The 22,425-nt window shown below is 46.2% G+C and overlaps 1 protein-coding gene across 8 annotated transcripts in view; it reads right to left on the reverse strand.

Annotated features, from left to right (window-relative positions):
• The window catches only part of Tet3 (tet methylcytosine dioxygenase 3), a 101,806-nt gene that overhangs the window by 24,186 nt on the left and 55,195 nt on the right, over positions 1-22,425 (reverse strand). For all 8 annotated transcript variants that reach the window (XM_052719187.1, XM_052719186.1, XM_052719188.1 and 5 more), the window contains one exon: positions 3,012-3,102. In XM_052719187.1, coding sequence (XP_052575147.1) covers positions 3,012-3,102 — 91 coding nt within the window. The remainder of the gene's footprint in view (positions 1-3,011; positions 3,103-22,425) is intronic.

Here is a 22,425-nt window from a genome sequence, read left to right on the forward strand (position 1 = left end):
GGGTGGGACCCAGTGCCCTGGCCCATGCTCTCCCAAGCCCTCAGCAGCTTTGGACTTCCCCAGGGTTTGTTCTAGCATATACTAATGAGATCAGTCTTCCCCGAGCTCAGAGGACCCCTGAGCAGCACAGGCTCTTTGTAGTACCAGGCTGCAGAGGACCTTCCCTTGATAGAAGTCAAGGCTCTGGGTAGTGAGCCATCTACAGATGGGAGCTTGACAACTAACTCCAATTATCTATCAACACCAAGACCTGGGTATCCAGTAGGTATGATGTCCATAAATACATTGGGATTATTTTAGAATTTGCTTTCAACTCCGCCCCCTCCTCCAGTTTTGTGCCCTACAAATAGCTAAAAGCATCAAAAAAAATGTTTTTTCACATTTTAAGATTTATTTATTTATTTATTTATTCATTTATCATGTATACAGCGTTCTGCCTGCATGGATGCCTGCAGGCCAGAAGAGGGCACCAGATCTCATTACAGGTGGTTGTGAGCCACCCATGTGGTTGCTGGGAATTAAACTCAGGACCTCTGGAAGAGCAGCCAGTGCTCTTAGCCACTGAGCCGTCTCTCCAGCCCTCAAAATCTTCTGGATGTTAGTATACGCCCCCTCCCTGACTCTGGCCAAGCCCTGACAATACAGTCACCCCACAAAGAAAAAGTGAAGAGAGAGGTCCAGAGTCCGTTGGGACAAGTCACAAACTCCACACAAGAAATCCATCACTCAACTGCTTCCCTCCCTGTCCCAGAATAAGAAGACACCCATAAGATACACTCAGTGAAGAGAGCGAAAGATGAGCTGCTACATGAAATGGGATCACAGGTTGTGTGTGTTTTTAGGAGCTGTGCCTAGAGTAATTTATCACATGGGAAATCAAAACATTAATAGCGATTCATAGGGTTGTGTCATCAAGATTCAGGGGTGGCCTAAGCAGACTCCCACCACCACAGGCGACCCTCACATTCCTCCCAGGGTGGGGTCAGCGGGCCTGGCTCTCAACTCCCTGGCAGCCAGGGTGAATATGACGGCACGGCCCTGCTCCATGACTCGTGGGGTCCTTATGGTGGAAACAAGCCAGCCGCCAGGGAAAACACAAGCATTCCGAGCTCTCCGAGGGGTTCCTCCCTTGGATCGCTTTCTGAAGAATCTATAGGTGGCTGTTATTTTTAAAGCAGGGGGGAAAAAAAGCATAATCTCAATACCATCACTCCCTCCAGATTCTTCCTTCAGAATGTACTCTGCTATAATTAAAAGTTACTTAGACTTAGAGAGCTGTCTGGAAATCATCTAAGATTATTAACACCCCCTCCAAAGGAGTACAACCAAATCAGACTGAAACTAACACCACACTCTCTCCCAGCTCAAACTTGAGCAAATAAAGCATTGCAATCCCTTACCGAAGCCACCGGTCAAGCCTGGAGTGGTGGACGAGAACCCAACACTTGAGAGACGGAGGGCAGGAGAATCAGAACATCAAGGCCAGTGTCAGATACACAGAAAGCTTAAGGTCTGCCTAGGCTGTTGAAAACTCTGTCAACAACAGCAGCAGCAGCAAAACAACAATAAAAAGTCACTATCCAAATGTGGCCTGGTATAGTCTGCAAGCTGTGGCAGGCACCTGAGGAGGCCCACAGTGAGGACATACAGACACACATGGATCTAAGTCTATTGTCCTGGGCTCAGGTGGGGCCCTTTAAATCAGGACTGCATTTACAGTGGGCTATTTTCTGATGGCTATTTTGAACAGAAATGTTTTCAGATAGCATAGGAAATGATTACTGTAGATCAGTGACCTCTATCCAGCTCAGCTTACAGTTGATCCATTCTCCATCCCATTCCCCTGCTGCACTGACAGGCTTAGCCCAGCTCCCATTGGCCCAGAAGACTTGGCTCCCAGGCTTGCAGAAACTAAGCCACTAAGCCTTCCACGAAACGGTATGCACGTGCACCAGCAAATGTAGATCGCCTTTACTTTTGTTTTACTTAAAATTCTAATGAGTGGTTTTGAAAATACCACTGTGTACACATGTACACACACACACACACACACACACACACACACACACACACACACACAGGACAAAGACTGTGCACCTTTTCTGAACACCTGAAACCCACACTTCAGTCTTTATGCCAGTTCAGTCTATGTCTATAGCATTCCTACAGCGTGTCCTTGTGCTATCTCTGTTTTGTAGAAAAGAAAACCAAGGGACCCAACTGCCCCAAGGGGACTCAGGAGCAAGTACAGTATCAGTATGGGACGCAGGCAGCGAGCGTCCATGCTCTTAACTACAGAGCTACATCACCCTCCAGAGACAGCAACTCAGTACTATTATCTGCTGTGGCTGTGCACAGACTTTAACGGCTCTTTGTGAGCCAGGCATGGCGGTGCACGCCTCTAATCTCAGAAAGCAGAGGTAGATGGATCTCCTGAGTTTGAAGACAGCCTGGTCTACATAGCAGGTTTTAGGACAGCCTGAGCTACTTTTGTAGCAACACGCACCCTGACCCCAAGCACCCCAGAGTCTTTCAGGACCCCTTGGATAAATGTGCAACATGAAGCCAGAACATCTCATATGGGAAAAATCAGGACGGACCCCACTTATGAAGTAATTTTGGTGGAGGTCAGAAATCAAAGCAAGAAAAGCCACCTGGTTGGAACTTGAGCTCGAAGTACCTCTTAGCAGGACATCCAGAGCACACGGAGCATGGTAAACAACACTGTAGAAAGCTATCCAAGAACACCAGGCTGTAGGGAACTAACTCCGCAGACGTAATACCACCTAGCTGTGCTTTTCCAGAAACAAGAGAAGGGGTCGGGGCATATGGAGGGCATATCTACAGATGGAATGAAACCAGGACAGAAGTGAGATGCCCACACTGAACCTGCCACCACCCAGATACTGGGCTTCTCCCTAGTGCCTCCTAGCACAACCCTATGACTCAGGTGCTTAGCGTCCACATTCCACCCGGTAGGCCCATTCTCCCTGGATGCTGGTGTCACTCACCGCTCCTCCATGAGTTCCCGGATAGAGGCTACTGTGGGGCCAGATCCCAGGTGAGTGTAATATGGACCTTCATCTTTCTCCACTATTTGTTCTGCAGAAATACCAAGAGCAAGCATTATTTGGAGACAATTTTGTCAACACTAATTGAGAAAAAGGCAAACCACTAATAGGAAGTTAATAAGTATGTTACAAATAGCTTATAAACATGTAAAAACTGTGTTCAATCCCTATCAGGAAACACACAATAAAATTAAATTCACAATAAAACACACTCACCAAAAGGGAACATTTAGAAATCTGGTAAGTTCAAGCGTTGTCAAGACTGTGGTCTAACCATTTGGAATTCGGCTCACCAGCAGCTAACAAAGCTGTAGTTGTGGACTACAGGACGGAGCGATTCCGCCTCCACATACACACTCTAGACCAGGAGTCAGTTATGGCAGGTACACTACAGGGTGGAATCAAACTCCTGGGCTCACGGCAGCATCCCCAAACACAAGTATCCATCAACAGACAAGAAATAAGTTAAATGTGGTGCATCCAAATCCATTCAAAAGAGCATTGCCCCAAGAAGGAGTAAGTTCTTTGTCCAGTATTGGATGCAGGACCTTAAGCATACTGTGGTGGTCTGAATAAAAATGGCCCCATAGGCCCACAGCACTATTAGGAGGTGTGGCTTTGTTGGAGTGGGTGTAGCTTTGTTGGAGTAGGTGTGGCTTTGTTGGAGTGGGTGTGGCTTTGCTGGAGGAAGTGTGTCACTAGGGGGTGGGCTTTGAGGTCTCAAATGCTCAAGTCAGATCTAGTGTGACACTCCTGCTACCTGTGGATGCAGATATAGGACTCTTAGCTACCTCTCCAGCATCACGTCTGCCTGCACTCAGCCATGCTTCCCGTCATAATGGACTAAACCTCTGAAATGTAAGCCAGCACCAATTAGATGTTTTCCTTTGCAAGAGCTGCCATGGTCATGGTCTCGTCACAGTAATAAAACCCTACGACACATACTATACAAAAACTACCACTGAGGTGTTATTCACAGCCCCCTTAAAGAAAATTTTAAGATAGTGTATTACGAAGTTACCCTGGCTGGATTTGCAATAGAAATCCTCCTGCTTCGGGCTCCTGAGTAGGCAGATTACAGGCCTGTGTCATCAGGCCCAGCAAGGATGAAATTCTGGTACAGCTACCACAGACAACCTTAGTGAAATACTATGACACAGCAGATACGGTGATGCATGCCTGTAATCCCAGTATCCGAGAGGATCAGGAATTCAAGGCCAACCTCTGCTACACAGCAAATTCAAGGCCATCCCAGGCTACAAGAGACCTGGTCTCAAAAAACAAAACAAACTATATTAAGATCTCAAAGAGGCAAATTCATAAAGACAGGAGGTAAACTAGAAGTTTAAACCAGAAGTTATCAAGGGCTGGCAGAGTGAGAAAAGGGCTGTCACTACTCAACAGGTACAGGGTTTATTTAGAGTGACAAAGCTTTGGAAACAGTGATTGGCAGAACAATACAGCACACGTATTTAATGACCTTAACTGCATTCAGGTTTACACATGGTTAAATGGCAACTTTGTTTTCATTTACTTTGGTTTTTTGAGACAGGGTTTCTCTGTGTAGCCCTGGTTGCCCTGGAACTCGCTCTGCACACTAGGTTGGCCTAGAACTCAGATTCACTGATCTCTGCCTCCCGACTGCTGGGATTAAATGTGTGGGCCACCACCGCCCAGCTAAATGGCAACTTTAGATATATTTTACCATGGTTTAAAAAAGAGAAATGGGGCTGGTGATTTGGTTCCGTGGGTAAAGGTGCTTGTCCTGCAAGCCTGGAGACTTCAGTCCATCCCCGGGATCCACATGTGGAAAGAAATAATTGACTCCTGCAAGTTCTGACCTTTGCAACCACACACTCATCATAAAATCTAATAAAAATTTTAAAATAGATAGAAACAAAGTACTGATAGATGCTGACATTCACGAGGCTTGAAAACAGTGGTAAGTGAAAGACGCCATAAAGGGCCCACAGTGTGTGATGCTATGCATCCTAATTGCCCCAAGCAGATAAATCTGTAACAACAGAAATGGAGGCTGCAAGAGTGGTGGCTGCCAGGTGGCGGTGGTGGCGCACGCCTTTAATCCCAGCACTGGGGAGGCAGAGCCAGACAGATCTCTGCGAGTTCGAGGCCAGCCTGGTCTACAGAGCAAGCTCCAGGACAAGCACCAAAACTACACAGAGAAGCCCTGTCTCAAAAAACAAAAAAAACAAAAAAGAGTGGTGGCTGGAAGGGCAAGATGGGGAGAACAGCTTAACCAGCACGGGGTTTCATTTGGGGGTAATGGAGGTTTTCAGAACTAGACGAGACCTGGTCATACAATGTGTGCACACTCACCACTTACTCTGAAATGGACAATTTCATGCTATGTGAGGTTCATCTGCTAAAATAAAATGAACTATTGACTCATGTAACCTTTTAAATGGGTTTAAATGAATTTTTCAAAGTGAAAGGGTCAGACTCCAAGAGCAATAATCACTTGGACAAGTGTACTGAATGGATACCGTAAGGCTCTGAATGGATACCGTAAGGCTAGCAGGCAGGCAAACCTAACTGTAAGCCACACACACTGTAGGTTGTTGTTAAGTTTGGCTCCTGTCAAAGGAGACAACTATACACAACAGAAAGAGGAAACTCGTGGAAGCCCACTGAGGAGGGTTTAGCAGTCTACCGAGTAGTGTATCAACACCAATCTCTAACTTTTAAGTGTATGTACTTATATAAGACAATTAACATGGGAGTTATTTTAAGATGCATGAGATTAGTAATGATTAATAAAATTACAAAAAATAAAATTTGTTGTTGGCATTTTAGACAAGTAAAGGCTGGGGTCAGTGAGATAACTCAAGGGGAAAAGGCACTTGCCATCCAGCTCAATGACCCGAGTTTGATCCCTGGAACCCACAGAGTAGGAGAACCAACTCCTAACAAATTGCCCTCTGACCTCCAAATACACGTGTGCGCGCGCGCACACACACACACACACACACACACACACACACACACACATAACACATAAAAAAATTTAGAAAAAAACCATGTTACAAGCCATCATTTGTGATCTGATTCCAAAAGAATCTGGTCACACACATCAAAACACGTATGAAAGGATTTTCACAGTATTGGCAACAGTTAAAACTGGGGAGCTGGGCAGTGGGGGCGCACGCCTTTGATCCCAGCACTCAGGAGGCAGAGGCAGGAGAATCTCTGTGAGCTTGAGTCCATCCTGGTCTACAGAGCGAGATCCAGGACAGGCACCAAAACCACACAGAGAAACCCTGTCTCGAAAAACAACAAAACAAAACTGGGAACACACAAGGGTAGAAAGTCTGTGTCCAACAGTATATGCTGAAGTCCAAACCCCAGTGTGATAGCATCAAGAAGTAATGTTTCCAGGAAGTAATTAGGCTACGGAAGTGGAGAGTTGGGGCTAGAGAAATGGCTCAGCAGTTAAGATCACTTCTATAGAGGATCAGAGTTCAGTTACTAACATCCACACAAGCAGCACTACCTAGAACTCTAGCCACGGGGTATCAGCATGCACATGTATTCACTCTCTCTCAATGTACAGTTCTTACAAGAGACAGCCTGAGGAGACAGCTCAGTGGGTAGAGTGCTGTGCAAATGTGAGTCATGACCTCAGATCCCCAGCAACGGTGAAAAAGCTGGGCACGGCCGCCTGTGTCTATAACCTCAACTTAGGAAGGTGAGACAGTATTGTGTGTATGTGTGCACACACAAAAAATGGTGGATCTTTTGAGTTCATCAGCCAAGCCACACTGATGGGCTCCACGTACAATGAAAAGATCTTGACTCAAAAAAAAAAAAAAACAAAAAAAAACGAGGTAGAAATGGTCAAGAAGTTCCTGGATGTTGACTTCCGGTTTCCACATGCACACATGCACATACACGCACATACACACCTACAGACAAAAGAGACCCAGAAATCTTAATTCTGCTTGCTCCCTGCTCTGGACCAAGTGAGGACACATCATGTAAGAGCCTGTATCCCAGCTAGAAAGGGAGCCCTCACCAGTTACAGGGTCTTTTGAGTATCTCAGCCTTAGAATCTCCAGCTGCCAAACTGTGAGAACGCTTGTTTAAGTTGTCCACTGTGTGGTATTTGTGTTTTAACAGCACACATTGACTAACATACTCATAATCCAGCAGCTGTGGAATGGATAAATGTAGGAGTCACAGCTGGGACGAATCCAGAAGAGCACCTACAATCACACCACCACAGCCCAGTACCACAAGACCACAAGGAGGGACTGAAGCCGAAGACTGACCCAGCAAAACCGGACTCCATTTAAACATTCAAGGACAGGCGCCACTCAACCATGCTGCTTAGAAATCCATACAGAGGTGGCAAAATGAGACAGGACACTCAGACACTCAATGAATTCCAACCTTCAGAAAATGCCGTTTTCAAGCTGGGCCTTGGTAGCACACACCTTTAATCCCAGCGCTTGGAGGCAGAGGCAGGTGGTTCTGAGTTCAAGACCGGCCTGGTCTACAAAGTGAGTTCCAGGACAGCCAGGGCTATACAGAGAAACCCTGTCTTGAAAAACCAAAAGAAAGGAAAAAAAAAGAAAAAGAAAGAAAGAAAGAAAAAAAGAAAGAAAGAAAGAAAGAAAGAAAGAAAGAAAGAAGGAAAATACCATTTTCAAAAGAAAAGTAAGGCTAGCATTGTCACAGAAGTCAAGACAGTGGCTTCCTGCAGAATAAGTGGCAGGAAAAGGAGAGGAGGGGCCAGAGGAGCGGAGGGGCCAGGCATGGCCTGTGTCTTGAAGCAGATGGTGGTGACGTGGGCACTCACATTTTATACATTTTCATGGTCCTATGTCAAGAACTCACAACTTTATAATGTAAGAAAATGTAAAAAGCCTAGGGGGCTGGAGAGAGAAAGCTCAGCAGTTAAGAGCACTTGTTGCTCTTACAGAGGACCTGGGTTCAGTTCCCAGCACCTACATGGTAGTTCACAACCATCTGTAACTCCAGTTCCCGGGGATCTGATGCTCTCTTCTGGCCTCCATGGGCACCAAATATGCATGTGGCACACAAATATACATGCAGGCAAAAACTCATGCACATAAAAACACAAAAAATTTAAGAAGTTAAGTCCATACTCATTTTGGATAGAACATTACACTCTGTTTATGGTAGATACAAGACATGATACACAGTTGCTCCCTTGAAAGAGCAGATGCTCCTGCTGGACAGACAAGTGACCACACAAGCTATCCTCACAGCATGTCACATCAGGGAAGGGCTGAAATTTTCAATGCTTGATTTTGGAACATCTGGGTAGATTTATTTGATCCATAGTTAGAAATTTAAAGCTACTGCTCACTCCCCTTAACTCCCACCCCCCCATATACACACACAAAAATCAGAGTTGAAGATGGCTCAGTTTAAGAGCACTTGCTGCTCTTCCAGAGGGCCAGAGTTCCTGCCCCAGCAACCTTGTCAAAAAGTTTACAACTGCCTGTAACTCCAGCTCCAGGGTATCCAAGTATCCAATGTCCTCTCTGGCCTCTGAGGGCACCTCCCTGCCACATGAACACACACACACACACACACACACACACACACACACACACACACCCTATAAATAAACTTAAAAAAAATTCAAGATTATCCAAATAATCGCAGAGTAGGGAAGGACTCAAAACCTGACAAAATCCACAAGCCAGTGATTTAAAACAAAAAGACCTGATAAATTCAACTAAAGGAAACCTTACAGTAATCACAACCAAAAGTCAGGCTGAAGCCAAACATCATGCTGGGGAGAGATACCTGGAACACCATACTAGTTTCCTTCATCTACCACAGCTCAGCAAGGGCAGTAACATGAAAGACGGGGGGAAGGGATGGTTCTTAGGGAATTACAAGTGGCTTGAACACGTCTAAAGCCATTTCCCTCCTTTTCAATGGGTCACTGTCGAAGCCTCTGCTAAGTCAGTGTACTGGAGAGGGCACAGGGACCAGGTGGTGCAGACAGACAGCAACACAGCCACACGCACAATTGGTCTGACCCAGCAATTTTAGAAACGTCAAAGACCTTCGGTTTCGGAATTTGGTTGTACTTGTCTGTGTGCATCAGCCAGGTGCGACTACATACACGGGTCATCTCAGCACGCAGGAGGCTGAGAAAACGTTTTGTGAGTTTGAGGCCAGCTTGGGCTACATTATCAAGTTCCAGGCCATCCCGGGCTACACAGAGAGTCATCTCAACTGAAGGGCAGGAGTTAGGGTGGAGAAATGGGGGGATGGGACACAAACGCCCATGGAATTGTTGTTCACAGTGAGAAATTATCAGAGGGAACCTAAGTCCCACCACTGAGGACTGGACATTTGGGCATGGACCCTATGTTGGAATTATTAAGAGGCTGGGATTAGATTTATGTACAGGAAATTACTTCCAGGTGTTTTTATGGGGGCATGTTTCAGTGTTATATATAACATATACATCTGTACATACATAAGCATGAAGGCACACGGGGTACCAACGGGAGTGACAGTTACACAAGTGTAAGCCGAGTTCAGGCTTACCCTCCAGTCTTGTTCTAAAGAGCTGTTAGCTATGCTCGAGTGCAGCCTAACAGTTGCTCATTGATGGCTCTCTAGCCTAGGACAACAGTTGTCTGTCCTCAAAGCATGTTTCCCCTACCCTAAGGCATCCTTTCCATGCCCCCAGTTACATTCCCCAAACAGATGTCTACTCACAGCTCTTGCTGCTGGGGACTCTAGACAGAAGACAGAACATAATTTCAACACACAGTCCACAGCACCCCCACACCGTCTCGGCACAACCCCCACTCAACCTTATACCACCACTACAGCCTCCTGCCTCACAACTGCACAGCCCCCACCCCACCCCGAGTCCTTAAGTGTATTCTCATGGACAACAATACCTTCTTTTCTTTCTCTTTTCTGTGTATCGTATACGTACTGGGAGCGCACTCACCTGCATGTGTAGAGGACGAGCATCAATACTGGGTGTTGATCATTTTCTACTTGTGGATGTGCATGCTCACAAAAGTGCAGATACATACGTGTTATGTATGCAAGGGCCTGAGGTGACCAATAAGCACCTTCCTTGATCCATCTCCACTTTATTCATTGAGGCACAGTCTTGAAATTGAACCTAGACTTGCCCAATTTAGCTAGTCTAGCTAGCCAGCTCGCTCCAGGATCCTTGGTCACCCTTTGGAGCGATAGAATTACGGGTAGGCCGTCACGTGCACCCAGCATTGTGTGGGTTCTGGGGCCCATCCTTGTGAATGGCAAGCACTTTACTCACTGAGCAACCCCCCTCACTGAACCTGGAGCTTACCATTTTGACTAAACTGGCTAGCCAATGATCCTCTGGACTACCTGTCTCCTTCACCCCAGCACTGGGGCTACAGCTTTTCATGTGGGTGCTGGGGACCTAAAGGCTGGTTCTCATGCTTACCCAGCAAGCACTGTGCCCCCTGAACCATTGCCTCAGCTCAAAAGGTCATCTTTAAGGCCTAGTTCACAGGCTGTGTGTCTTGCAAGGCTCTACTGGGCTCTGCCATATATCAAAGAGAGGAACCATCCTATTAGGTAACTGTTAATGATACAGAGAGGAACAAATATGGATCTGTGGACAGGAACCTGGGCAACGATGAAGGTTATGTTCTCCGCCTCTCTAGTCCCTGTACCTGTGTGTGTAAAGTAACAGGCTTAGCCCGTGTTTGGTGCATAACATGAACTCAATAGGCTGCTATTGTTCAGGCTCTGTCAACAACTGTGGCTGTGAACAAGTTACACAACCTTCATAAGCCTCAAAGCAATTAAATGATCGTTATACATTACACAACAGTTGAGGATTAAATGAGCTGTCAGAAGCCAAGGCCTCGACATTTCATGAACGGCTTCCACCACAGTTTAAACGTAACTTACTCCAAATACGCCCTATTCTGAACCATACAAAACCAGAAGACGGCAGCGGGTGCCTGGTGGATGCCGGGAGAGAGCGGCACCGAGATCATGGGGGCTGAAGTGTATGGTCCGAACGCTCCTGATAGGTGCTAGCAGACAGCTGTATCATGGCATACAGAAGACAGAATATGCCAGAACGTCTGGGCTTTGCTCCAGCTTCTGCTGCGTGGAGAAAATTCAGTGATGGACCAACTACGGGGTCTCGTAGGCAACCGAACACCAGGGCAGCTCTGGTGGCCACCTTCTGCCCCAGATCAGGAAACGGCCACTCACACGGTTTGCAGCAGAGAGAGGAGACGTTCAAGGTGAAGCTGCAAACTGAAGCCTGGCAATTCCATCCCAAACCAAGCCAATCTGGAAACCGGCTGGTCAGGTTTCTCTGGGAGGGCTGCCGAAACACAGGGAAGACACCCCCAAAGCCAAGACAAACCAAAGCCACTTGCAGCCATTGACAACACAGCCCAGGTGTGTCTTAAAACACCATTTCTTCTTTATGCAAGTCCTCCTCTCCCGAGTGTGTTTTCTTAGGGGGTGGGTGAGCATTCTATGGGAAGAAATCTGACCCAACACGTTTAATTACGAAACTTGTGTACACACACACATAAACCCCAACACTACCTATTTCTTGTCATGTAAATATCTCATTTGATGGTGCTTGCTTTAAAACTGTATTTGTGTGTGCACATATGTGCCATGACACACATGTTGGGGTCAGAGGGCAACTCTATAGAGTCTGTTTCTCTGTCCACCTTTACATGGGTTCTGGGGGGTCAAACTTGGGTGGACAGGCTTGCACAATAAGCTGAGCCATCTCACTGGCCCAATATTTGCTTTACATGGTCACCATGACATTCAGCACTTTCATAGGTTTCCAAGTTAGGAGTTAACATCCTTAGTACTAAGGGACACAACTATAAAAATCAGTTATGTGAAAAGCCTGTACTTAATTTGAATTGCAAATGTTTAATGTGTTACTTTAACAGCTTTAACACGGGAGACCTACACCCCTCAGATAACCAGCTTACAATGAGAAAAGGTTTGTTTTAGCTCATGGTGTCAAAAGATTTTAGTCCATAGTCACTCGGCCCTGAGGGTTGGGCCTGTGGTGGCACAGAATATCACAGTGGGAATGCACGGCATAGGAGGCCCGGGTCCCAACATACCCTTCAATTGCTCTTGTACAACAGTTTCCTCCTGCAGGAAGCTCTCTAAGCAGGAAGGTGAGCAACCCAAAATAGCTTCAGGAAGTCCCTGAAACCGACCAGATTCACTAGGCCCCTCCCTGCCAGGGTGAACAATGAAAGCTCAGAGTCCCTCTCAGATGAGGAGAGTTGATGCTGTTAGGATCCTGCCCTCACGCCCACATATGCGCAGCTCGGGGTCTTGCGTCTTATATGGTCAGCGGGCGCTGGCGACTATGTACCTGCAGAGTGGTCACACTGGACCCACCCTCTCTCTCTGTTCTGTTTCCTGCTCTGCTCTGCTCCCTCCCTCTCCACCATCTTTCTCTCTCACCAGGCCTGGTCCCCTTTCCCCCCTTCCTTTTTACCCTCCTAATAAAGCTCTGAAAATTAACACTGGGTTCTGTCGTGACTGTGACCTTTTCACGAGGTAACTGGTGCCATTTTATCATCCTTTCAGACGCAACAACTACAAAGTTACACAGAAGACATGAAACCAGAACAGCTGCCCGGAAGAAGTTTAGACAACAGTCACTTGGAAAGGACACTCTCCAACTTGTTGAGCAGCCTGAGGCTGTGCAGTATGCTCCAGGTTTCCCAGATTTTGTGAGTTGTTACTCATGCTGGGATGGGCCTTGGATGCAGCTGTCTGAGTTATTTCTGTTCCCATAAGTAACCCCTCACCCCATACTCCTGCAAGTAACTCCAATAAAATTCATTGGTTCACCAAGTTGGACTTTGGTGGTATCCATACTTTGTTTTTACGTGAGATCCCTATCTGGGGTGAGTAGATGTGTGTGTTGTGTCTCTCCAGGAGAAGTTATGTCACGTAACAAGTACATACCCCCAACGACCTAACCTCCTTCCATTAGGGCCCACCTCATAGTGGTTCCACTTTCTCAATAGTGCCATAGGCTAGGATCCAACCGTCAACACATGGGCCCTCGAGGGGCATTCAAGAGCAAAACTATAGCAATCGCTATGAACTTAGTATCAAACTCACTGCAACAGCATAAAAGCCCTAAGCTTCTAGAGCTGTGAGCACTCCCAGCTCTTTATTCTGACTTAAATATCATCCAAAGGACAAGGAGGGCTCAGAGAAATGGTCAATTCAAGATCTAAAGCCCAAGAAGTACAGCATGTACTCCAAACATCTTGTATAAAAAGCAAAAAGTACAAATAGAATGCCGAGAGGGTGGGCAAGGGGTGGGGGTATGTCCCAAGAGCCCTGGAGCTGGCCTGAAGGAGCTTCCAACCAGTCAAATTCAGGAGAAGCTGAGCAAAAAGAAGGTAACTGTAGCAAAGACACATTAAACAAACCCTGGAAGAGAATGGTAACTAACAAACAATGAAACAGGAATAAAAGAGAGACCTTTCCTTCTAACCACCGAAAGAAACGTTCATTCGCTGTTCTCTGTACAATGTTTACATGCACCAGAAAAAGGGAAAACGGCTTTGTAAACCATGGGAACACCTCTATATCATTTGACATTGAGCTTGTTGAAAACGCTTTCAGACTTGTTTAAACAGACTCATCTACCAGTATGTGCATCGAGAACAATGTGAGCTAAACTGACCATGTACACTGTGTCCACTTGTGTGTTGCTAAACATTGAATGTGTGTGAAAAAAGCATTTTTAAGAGAGAGAGAGAGAGAGAGAGAGAGAGAGAGAGAGAGAGAGAGAGAGAATATGAATGAGACAATAGAGACAATATTATGAATGTTAGGGCAGGTACTCAAGGAGGCCAGAAGAAGGAGCTAGAGTTACCGGCAGTTAGTTACAGTGAGCCATCCAATAAGGGTGCTGGGATGCAAATTTCCATCCCCTGGAAGAGCAGCAAGTGCTCTTAATTGCATACATAGTAACTTCTTGTTTTAATACTGAGCCACAGCACATTCTTTTTGAGGGTATTTTAATTAAATAGCATTGAACTCCAGCACACGATATATACAATATTCTTTAATTTTCATTTTAAAAGATTTATGTATATAAGTGCTTTGCTTGTATTATGTATGTATACCACATGCATACCTGGTTCTCACACGCAGAAGCCCGAAGAGGGTATCAGATACTATGGAACTGGAGTTAAAGATGGTTGTGAACCACATATGGATGCTGGGAAACAAACCTGGGTCTTCTGAAAGATCAATGGGTCTCTTAAGCACTGAGCCATCTCTCCAATCCCAACAATATTCTTTTGTTTTTTGAGACAGGGTTTCTCTGTGAGGTTTTGGTGCCTGTCCTGGATCTCGCTCTGTAGACTAGGCTGGCCTCGAACTCACAGAGACCCTCCTGCCTCTGCCTCTTGAGTGCTGGGATTAAAGGTGTGCGCCATTACCGCCCAGCCCAACAATATTCTTTTTTTTTTTGGTTTTTCGAGACAGGGTTTCTCTGTATAGCTTTGCGCCTTTCCTGGGACTCACTTGATAGCCCAGGCTGGCCTCGAACTCACAGAGATCCGCCTGGCTCTGCCTCCCGAGTGCTGGGATTAAAGGCGTGCGCCACCACCGCCTGGCCCAACAATATTCTTAAAAAGACAGTCATGTAGACTAAATTGGCCTCAATCTCAATCTGTAATCAAGGATGACCTTGAGCCTACATTCCTGCCTCTATCTCCCAAATCTTGGGATTATAGGCACATGCCACTGTGCTTGGTGAAGCTTTTGTTTATAGTGGTTCTCAGCCTTCTTAATGCTGCAACCCTTAATACAGTTCATGTGGTGGTGGTGACCCCACCCACCCATAAAATTATTGCAACTTCATAATTGTAATTTTGCGCCTGTTATGAATTGTAATATAAATATCTGCTTTCAGGTGGTCTCAGGCAACCCGTTAAAGGGTCGTGACCCACAGGTTGAGAACTATCAGTTATTCTATATATCTGAATGTATTTAGCATTTATGGCTAGCCAGCACAGCTTCCCCATCTATCATTCTTGCAGTCCCCAGAAGTCTGCATTCCTGCAAGCTGGACATGTCTTAATGAGTCCTTTACATGCATGAATGGTGACTTAATTGAGCACTGATCTCAGTTACTGAATATTTCAATACTCAGAACTGCAACAGATATATCCAACATTAAAAAAAAAAACTTTACTAATCAAGAGAGAAACAGATCAACAAACTCACAAGGGCCCTTTACCCCAACGAGGGCATATGAAAAAGCACGGAATCTCACTAGCCACTAAGGAAATAAGCATAAAGGCACAACGAGATTCATGTAACACTGACAAAGATGCACTACTTGCTGGTAGGGGGTAGGGGGTTGGGGGTGGGGGGGTGAGGGATGCAGAGTTGAGCTGGTGTATGAGTCGAAGTCATTACAACCACTCTGGCTAGTGGATGGTACCACCTACAACGGAACACAGCCTCAGTCCTGGGAATAAACTCAGACCTGCCTGCCTCTGCCTCCTGAGTGCTGGGATTAAAGGCATGTGCCCAGAAATCTGCCCTCTATTCTTACTGTTGAGTGAAACCCCCATTTCTGAAAATGCTTCTGTGAAGCCCCCATACCACGGGTGGTCTTTCCTGTCATTCCCAGTTTGGGGTTGTCCACACACACCTGGTTTTTGCTGTCTGAGACAGGGTCTTGCTAAATTGTACAGGCTGGCCTTGACCTCACTCTAATCCAGGCAGACCTTGAACTTCCACTCTTCCCACCTCAGGTAACAGGAGTCAGGACTATAGGCCTGTATCATTAGCCTCCACACAATCTTTTCATAGGGAAGCTTATGCCCAAGGCATCTCACTTCCAGCTTCTCATACTGTTTTGCAATGGACATTGCGGAGTGAATGATTGTTGTAAGCTGTATTGTGTGGCCAAGGCTTGGTAGCGTCTATGGCCTTTGGATGTCAGCTGTATTACATCTGCTCTGACAACTCAAAATGTCTTCAATCAAGAGAGGGACAAAGTAGCCCTCCTTCTCATTAACAGCTATGGTTCTAGACTCATTTGCCCGAAATAGAATATTACCCTTGTTTACTTAGCCACGCTCAAATTCTTCCCTTAGAAATCAAGCCAGCAAAGACAGCTCAGAGGGCGGAAGGGACAGGAGCTAGGCGGGCTCTGGCTGGGACAGTTCCAACCGAGGAGTTTCAGCTCCAGGTGCTATGTCTAACGGAGCTAACGCCTCTAAATCTCTACCTTTGTGCACTGAGGGCTGGGTCAGAAGCTCTGTCCTGGTGGGCACAGACCCTGGGTGCTCTGGGTCATCTCATCCAGTTTTTAAAAGCCTTGCACTGAGTAGGACTTTTGTCTGGCGTTTCAGTGACTATCAATCATTCTCTGCACAATGGCTTCTGACACTGCTGGGTCTCACCTACAGAGTCAGCTCCTGGTGTCTGGCTTCCTTTGTTGCCAGCCAATCAGAGCTGAGAGGCTACCTCTCCAGATTCTGGAGGGTGAAGTCCTTTAAGGGAGTTCCCACTTTCCCCAAGCAAGCCTTCTCTACAGGTGGTCTGTTTCTAAGCTGTAGGGTTCCTGAGGCCCCAGGATGGTTTCCCAAACACCCAGTGCTGTGCCGCCTAACTGCTGTCCTTTGAAAGTGCTTTGGTGCTGGCAGACAACCCTGGCGGCTGAAGACAGGGCTAGCACCAGTTTTCAGGAGAAGAAACTGTCTCCTCTCACTGCATTCCTTCGGGCTCCTTTCTTCAGGTGTCAGAAAAGGAATATTTTGCTATCTGGATATTAGGTCACCATTTTCCTCCTTTCAGTCCCATGTGATGTTTCTTCCTTTTTCATTACGGTAAAGAGAATCAATTTAACTCTAGTTAAAGAAAAATCTGCTTTCTAGTCTCACATTGGACAATGAGATAAGAAATGAATTTTCTTTTTCTTTCTGAAATATGTGAGTTCCGAGGGAGAGCTCAGGAGAGCAACATACTATTTTTGGGAGAATGCCTCCTACATGGCTCGAGGTATTTTTCTTAACCCTATGGAAACCCTATGCAGTTAATCTTATACTCATTAAGACAAAGAAAGCGCTGCTCGACTCCTACCCGGCTAGGGGAGAAATGAAATGTACTTTTTCCCCCCTATCATTAACAAGAGGCAAATGAAACCATTCATAATGAAGAGGGACCCTGAGTTTCTGAATGACCTCCCACTTTCCCCTCCCTCTATCTACACACACTATGGGGAGCAGGGAAAGCACTTGCCCCAGCCTGACAACCCGAGTTAGAGCCCCAAGACCCACATGGTAGAGAGAAGCAACTACCACAAGTTGTCCTTTGATCTCCACACGCACGCTGTGACACCTGAGTACACTCACACGCAAATCAATAATGTCATAGACAGGAGGGTCTCTGCTTTCCCAGTGGGGAAAGCTGAAAACAGAATGCACACAGGGACAGTCAATGCTGCTTTCATGACACTGGTACACAGAGACTGTGGACAGCCAAGCCCAGATCGTATCAGGTTTTATCTGTACCTATTACCTCTTTCCTAGCAATCCTCTGTAAGGCCTCAGCTTTTTAATGCAGTATTATGGTCAGCTTGAGTATACAGCCAATAAGACCCATTTCCAAGAGTGTCCACTAGCATGACACTTCCTGAGAGCTGTAAGTCCACAGCAGGGGCAGGCAGATAGATGTCAGGACCTGCCCCAATCAGGATTACTGGATGACAGGGTTTTTCTGTGTAGCCCTAACTTTCCTGCAATTCACTTTGTAGACCAGGCTGGCCTCTGAGAACTCAGATCCACCTGCCTCTGCCTCTCAAATGCTGGGATTAAAGGCGTGCACCACCACTGCCCAACTCCAGATGAAATTCTTAAACATGATCAGGTTACCTGCTGCAGTCTGTATTACTGGTAATACACCTAAGTACCTTTATGTAATAGGCCCATTAGTTGACCACAAAGATAAAAAGTAAAGCATTTATACCTATGCTGATCATACATCTCTGTCAAGGTAAAATACAGAGGTGGAATAAGGTTGGTCAGTTAACCGAGAAGTATGTAGGGTGCCTGCTATCCCCAATGCTTCAGAACTACAAGAGACAGTCCTGTTACCAAGAAACGCAGGCTTTGACTGCAAAGGAGAGAACACAGTTCATAGTCAGGGAACACTGACATAGAACTGATGCTCACAGCCCTCCAGGGGCTTCAACCTGCCTTCGCCACTTCTTCACACATGACCTTCACCTCCAAGGTGAGCCCTTCCCTAACGTGGGTCTTCTCGACTCTCAGGCTTCTTTCTGGTCCACACGTTCAGCCTGGAAACGACAACTGAAATTTCAACCATCAACTGCAGAATCTCCAATTCATGGATCCAATCTTGGGTCCCCGCCTCCTCAACATCTGCAAGGCTGCCCTGTAGTTCTCTATCACATCCAGCTGCCCAACCTGGAACCTCAGGGGGTCACATCAACTGTTCCTCCTCCTCCTCCACTCCTACCATCTGGCTGCTGCTGAAGGTCTATCCATCTTTCCTTCCTACTCAGCAGTCTTTTTTTTGGAGACAAAGTTGTTGTTTTTTTTTTTTAAAACAGATCCTTGGCTGTCTTGCTATGTAGACCAGGCTGGCCTTGAACTCACAGAAACCCACTTGCCTCTGCCTCCCAAGTGCTGAGATTAAAGGCGCTCTTAACCTAGGTAATCCAATATTGACTTGCTTGAGTCTGTAAACTGGTTTCTCTGCTTTTAGTATCATCCCTCCTTCCCCTGAAACTACTCTCCTGCCACTCCCAGTTAACACACAGTCACACCAGAACTTGTCTTTCTCGTCTTCCTTCACCACATCTCACGTGGTTTTGCATGCCCTTTCACGTCCCCAGTACCCACAGCCCTTTCCTTAGCATGCACCCTGGTAAACTGTAATCCCCATTCACCTCTTAGGATCCTCTAAAACGCAATCAGACATCACCTCTGCCAGAAGTTCTCTCTGATACCCTCTAACTCAGGACCAGATTCTCCACTTTTATCCAAATATTCTAATTGTTTTAAAATATTTTAAGAATATCACATCAAACTGAATGCAAGGGAAGGGGACAAATTTTCATAAAATGAGAGCTGCAGGAAATAGACTACGTGATGACAAACCTACATTAACTTATTGGTCTCTATTCTGTCCCTAATGTCACCTGGTAGACACTGCAACCAGCCTCACGTGCCGAACAACGTCCTTCCCTTCCCTAGACTTTCACCGGGGCTCCAGGCAATGGAGACGTTTCTCTTGTAGCCACTTCTTTAGGCAGGATAACAGGCTTAACACACAGCAGTTCTATGAAACCTGCCCCATTTTTCCCTGACCCCCACACCTAACCACCTGCCTGGGCTCTGGGCAAGTCAGTCCCCACAGCTTCCTGTTGGCTGCTCCTCGGATACATTAAGACAATGATTAAAAGCTAACACAGATGCTTCCTCATCTATGAAATGAGTGGATCTCCAAGGATGCTTTTTCCACTAAAATGTCATTAGGATTCACTCTCTGTCCTTATCTGTCTCCTCTGGGCATCTCTCCATTCCTGAGCATGGACACACATAATCCCTGCAGCCCAGGGCCCTGCCCACCTCTGCCAAGTGTCACAGAATGGTTCTCCAATACAAACTTCAAAATATTAAGAATATTTCAATACCACTGCAACAGTAGTTAAAGATCACACCACCTCAAGAGAGAGCCAATGACTTCCACATTATCTAAATCTGTTTTGAAATTTCATGGGTGCCTTTAAGTATACGAGATTTAGAAAATAAACTTAGATGTATCCTATCCAAACACTAAAAACAAATAAACAAAAACAAACAAACCAAAACAAACCACATTAACAATTTTTATTTTTTTTTTGATAGTCCTACATGGAACCAACTAGCCTCTAACTTCTTATGTAGCCCAGGTTGGCCTCAAACTCCTAATTCTCCGATTTCAGTCTCCCAAGTGCTGGAATTACAGCCACCACCATATCTTGCTCTGTAATTCTCACATATGGGTAAATGCTCTTGATATTTTGGTTCTGGCTATCCAGTGATGCCTGAATTGGCCTGAACTGCACATTTGGCAAGAGTTAGTAAGAAACATGAATGTAAGGTTCTTGTACTATGTTACAGGAGATGCTCTTTTTTGGTTTTTTAAAAATGCTGTGTATGGGTGTTTGTATATGTATGTGTACTGTGTATGTGTCCAGTGCCCACACAGGCCAGAAGAGGGAGTCAGATCTCCTGGAACTGAAGTTACAGGTGGGTTTGAACCTCTGTCTTGTGGGTGCTGGTGACTAAATCCACTCGCTTTAGAGCAGCAGGTACTCTTAAGTACATGTTATGAATGCTTAATGGACTCTCCAGGTCTCACCTTACATCCCTGCAAATTTCTTACATGAACCTGCAAATTCTGCCTATCAAGGGTTAAGGGATAAAGTTCTGGAACACGGGATGGTCCCCACCTGTTATGGATCTCAGAGTGAGCACTTTTGTGGGAAAGACTTCTCCTGAGCCTGAATTCACAGTCTACCCAGAGCAGCTGAAAAGGACCATTCTGGAAACAGGGCTCTAGGTACTTCAAAAGTAACACTGGGTGTCTTTTCCCAACAGGAGCCTCAGGCCCCCCAGAAACTGAAGGCAAGCCCCTTCAGCCTGCTGCTGTTTGTTGTAGTTAGGGCTTGCTTTCCAGTTATAGTTTCGATCACAATGTGGCATGGCAGGGAGCCCACAGACCTGGCTCAGTGGGAAAAGTCGGCAGGACAAGCCCGATGACCCGAATATGACCCCTGAAACCCACTTAAAGGAGAAAACCTACTGCACAGAATTGTTTTCTGACTTCCCCTGCATCATATACAAATACAGCAACAAAAAGTTAAAAATCAAAATATGACACGGTGATTAAGAGCTCAAGGACTTAAGTTCAAATCCCAATTCCACCATTTCTATGAGCTTGGAGAAATATTTCACCTAACTTTCCCTTCCTTGTGGTTAAAATGGAGCCACCTACAATTCTCACATCACGTCACTTACTGTGGATTAAATGACAGTGACTGAAGTGCTTGGTCCGGTGCCTGGAGCTGAGCAGTGTTTCATGAATACTAACTACGGTTGCTCCGGGCAGCTTCCTGCTCCACGTCACCCTCCGTCAGCAGCTTTACTTACTTCTAGGGTGCATCAGAAGGTGAGAGAAGGGTCCAAGCACCCCCAGCTGGTGAGTGACGGAGCTGGAATTCAGATTCTAAAATGGCCTTGACCAACCCCCATAGCCATAAAATGAGATTTAACAATTAACACATTTATTAAGTCCTACGCAATAGGTAAGGATATCGGAGTACCTCATCAGTCAAGTGAGAAAGACATACAAACACGTAAAGACAAGAGGATTCTCGTGATCTGAACAGGTCTCCCCAAACCCTGGAGATCAGAGGACCTTCACAGCCATACCTTATTAGTCACATCTAACAAGGGGCAGAGCTGATGGGCTTGTTCACCCCTCTAAGAAACCCAGGGCCCAACTCTTTGTTCCAAGTGAATCCAAACATGGCCCCCTGGGTCTTGTACCCTGGAGTCTGGGGTATTCGGAGTGGATGGAAGTCCCGACTCTCTTCACTAACTGGGACAAGCACCGTACAAACCCTATCATTCATTTGCTGTTTGCACATGGGAACAAGTCAGGAACAAGAATTCAATGTGCTCATCATGAGCACTGGTGTGTTTGATCTGCCAATACCCGAAATGCGTGTGCCATTCACAGACTTTCTTAAGCAACAGGGTACAGGAGCTGGAGCAGACCCCAGGCTGCCACACCAAGGACCTCCTCTTCTGAGATTGTCACATCCACAGGAGTGGTTCTAAGGCCCCCAAGGGCAAGGCCTACAAACTGACGGGTTCTTCAGCCCCTGACCTGGGGCCAGGGACACTAACATATTAGAACCCCTGACTTAGACGCTACCTCCTGCTGCACAGCCACTCAAGACTCAGGCCTACACACCTGGAGTGCACATTCCCCTCCAAACCTGTCCTGAGTGAAGAACACCACCATGGTCAAGATCTAAGACCTCCTCCTCTTCCAGGACCATCCATTCATCTGCTCCCTCTACCTCCTTCTCAGGCACAGGGCATTTTCTTTACAGTTCCTGGATAGTCTCTCCTTCCACCATAAGCCAGAAGTTTTTCAAATGCTTAAGATAGCAGACATCACTTGCTCTCAAACCCCAAGAACCTACTGCTCCCCCTGGGATCAAGTCCAACTCCTGATTGCCTCCCCGCTCCCCCCCAGGCCCTGA

This window comes from Peromyscus californicus, unplaced genomic scaffold (genome assembly GCF_007827085.1).
Source record: "Peromyscus californicus insignis strain IS unplaced genomic scaffold, ASM782708v3 Scaffold_6__1_contigs__length_162567912, whole genome shotgun sequence".
In the NCBI taxonomy this organism is placed as follows: Eukaryota; Metazoa; Chordata; class Mammalia; order Rodentia; family Cricetidae; genus Peromyscus; species Peromyscus californicus.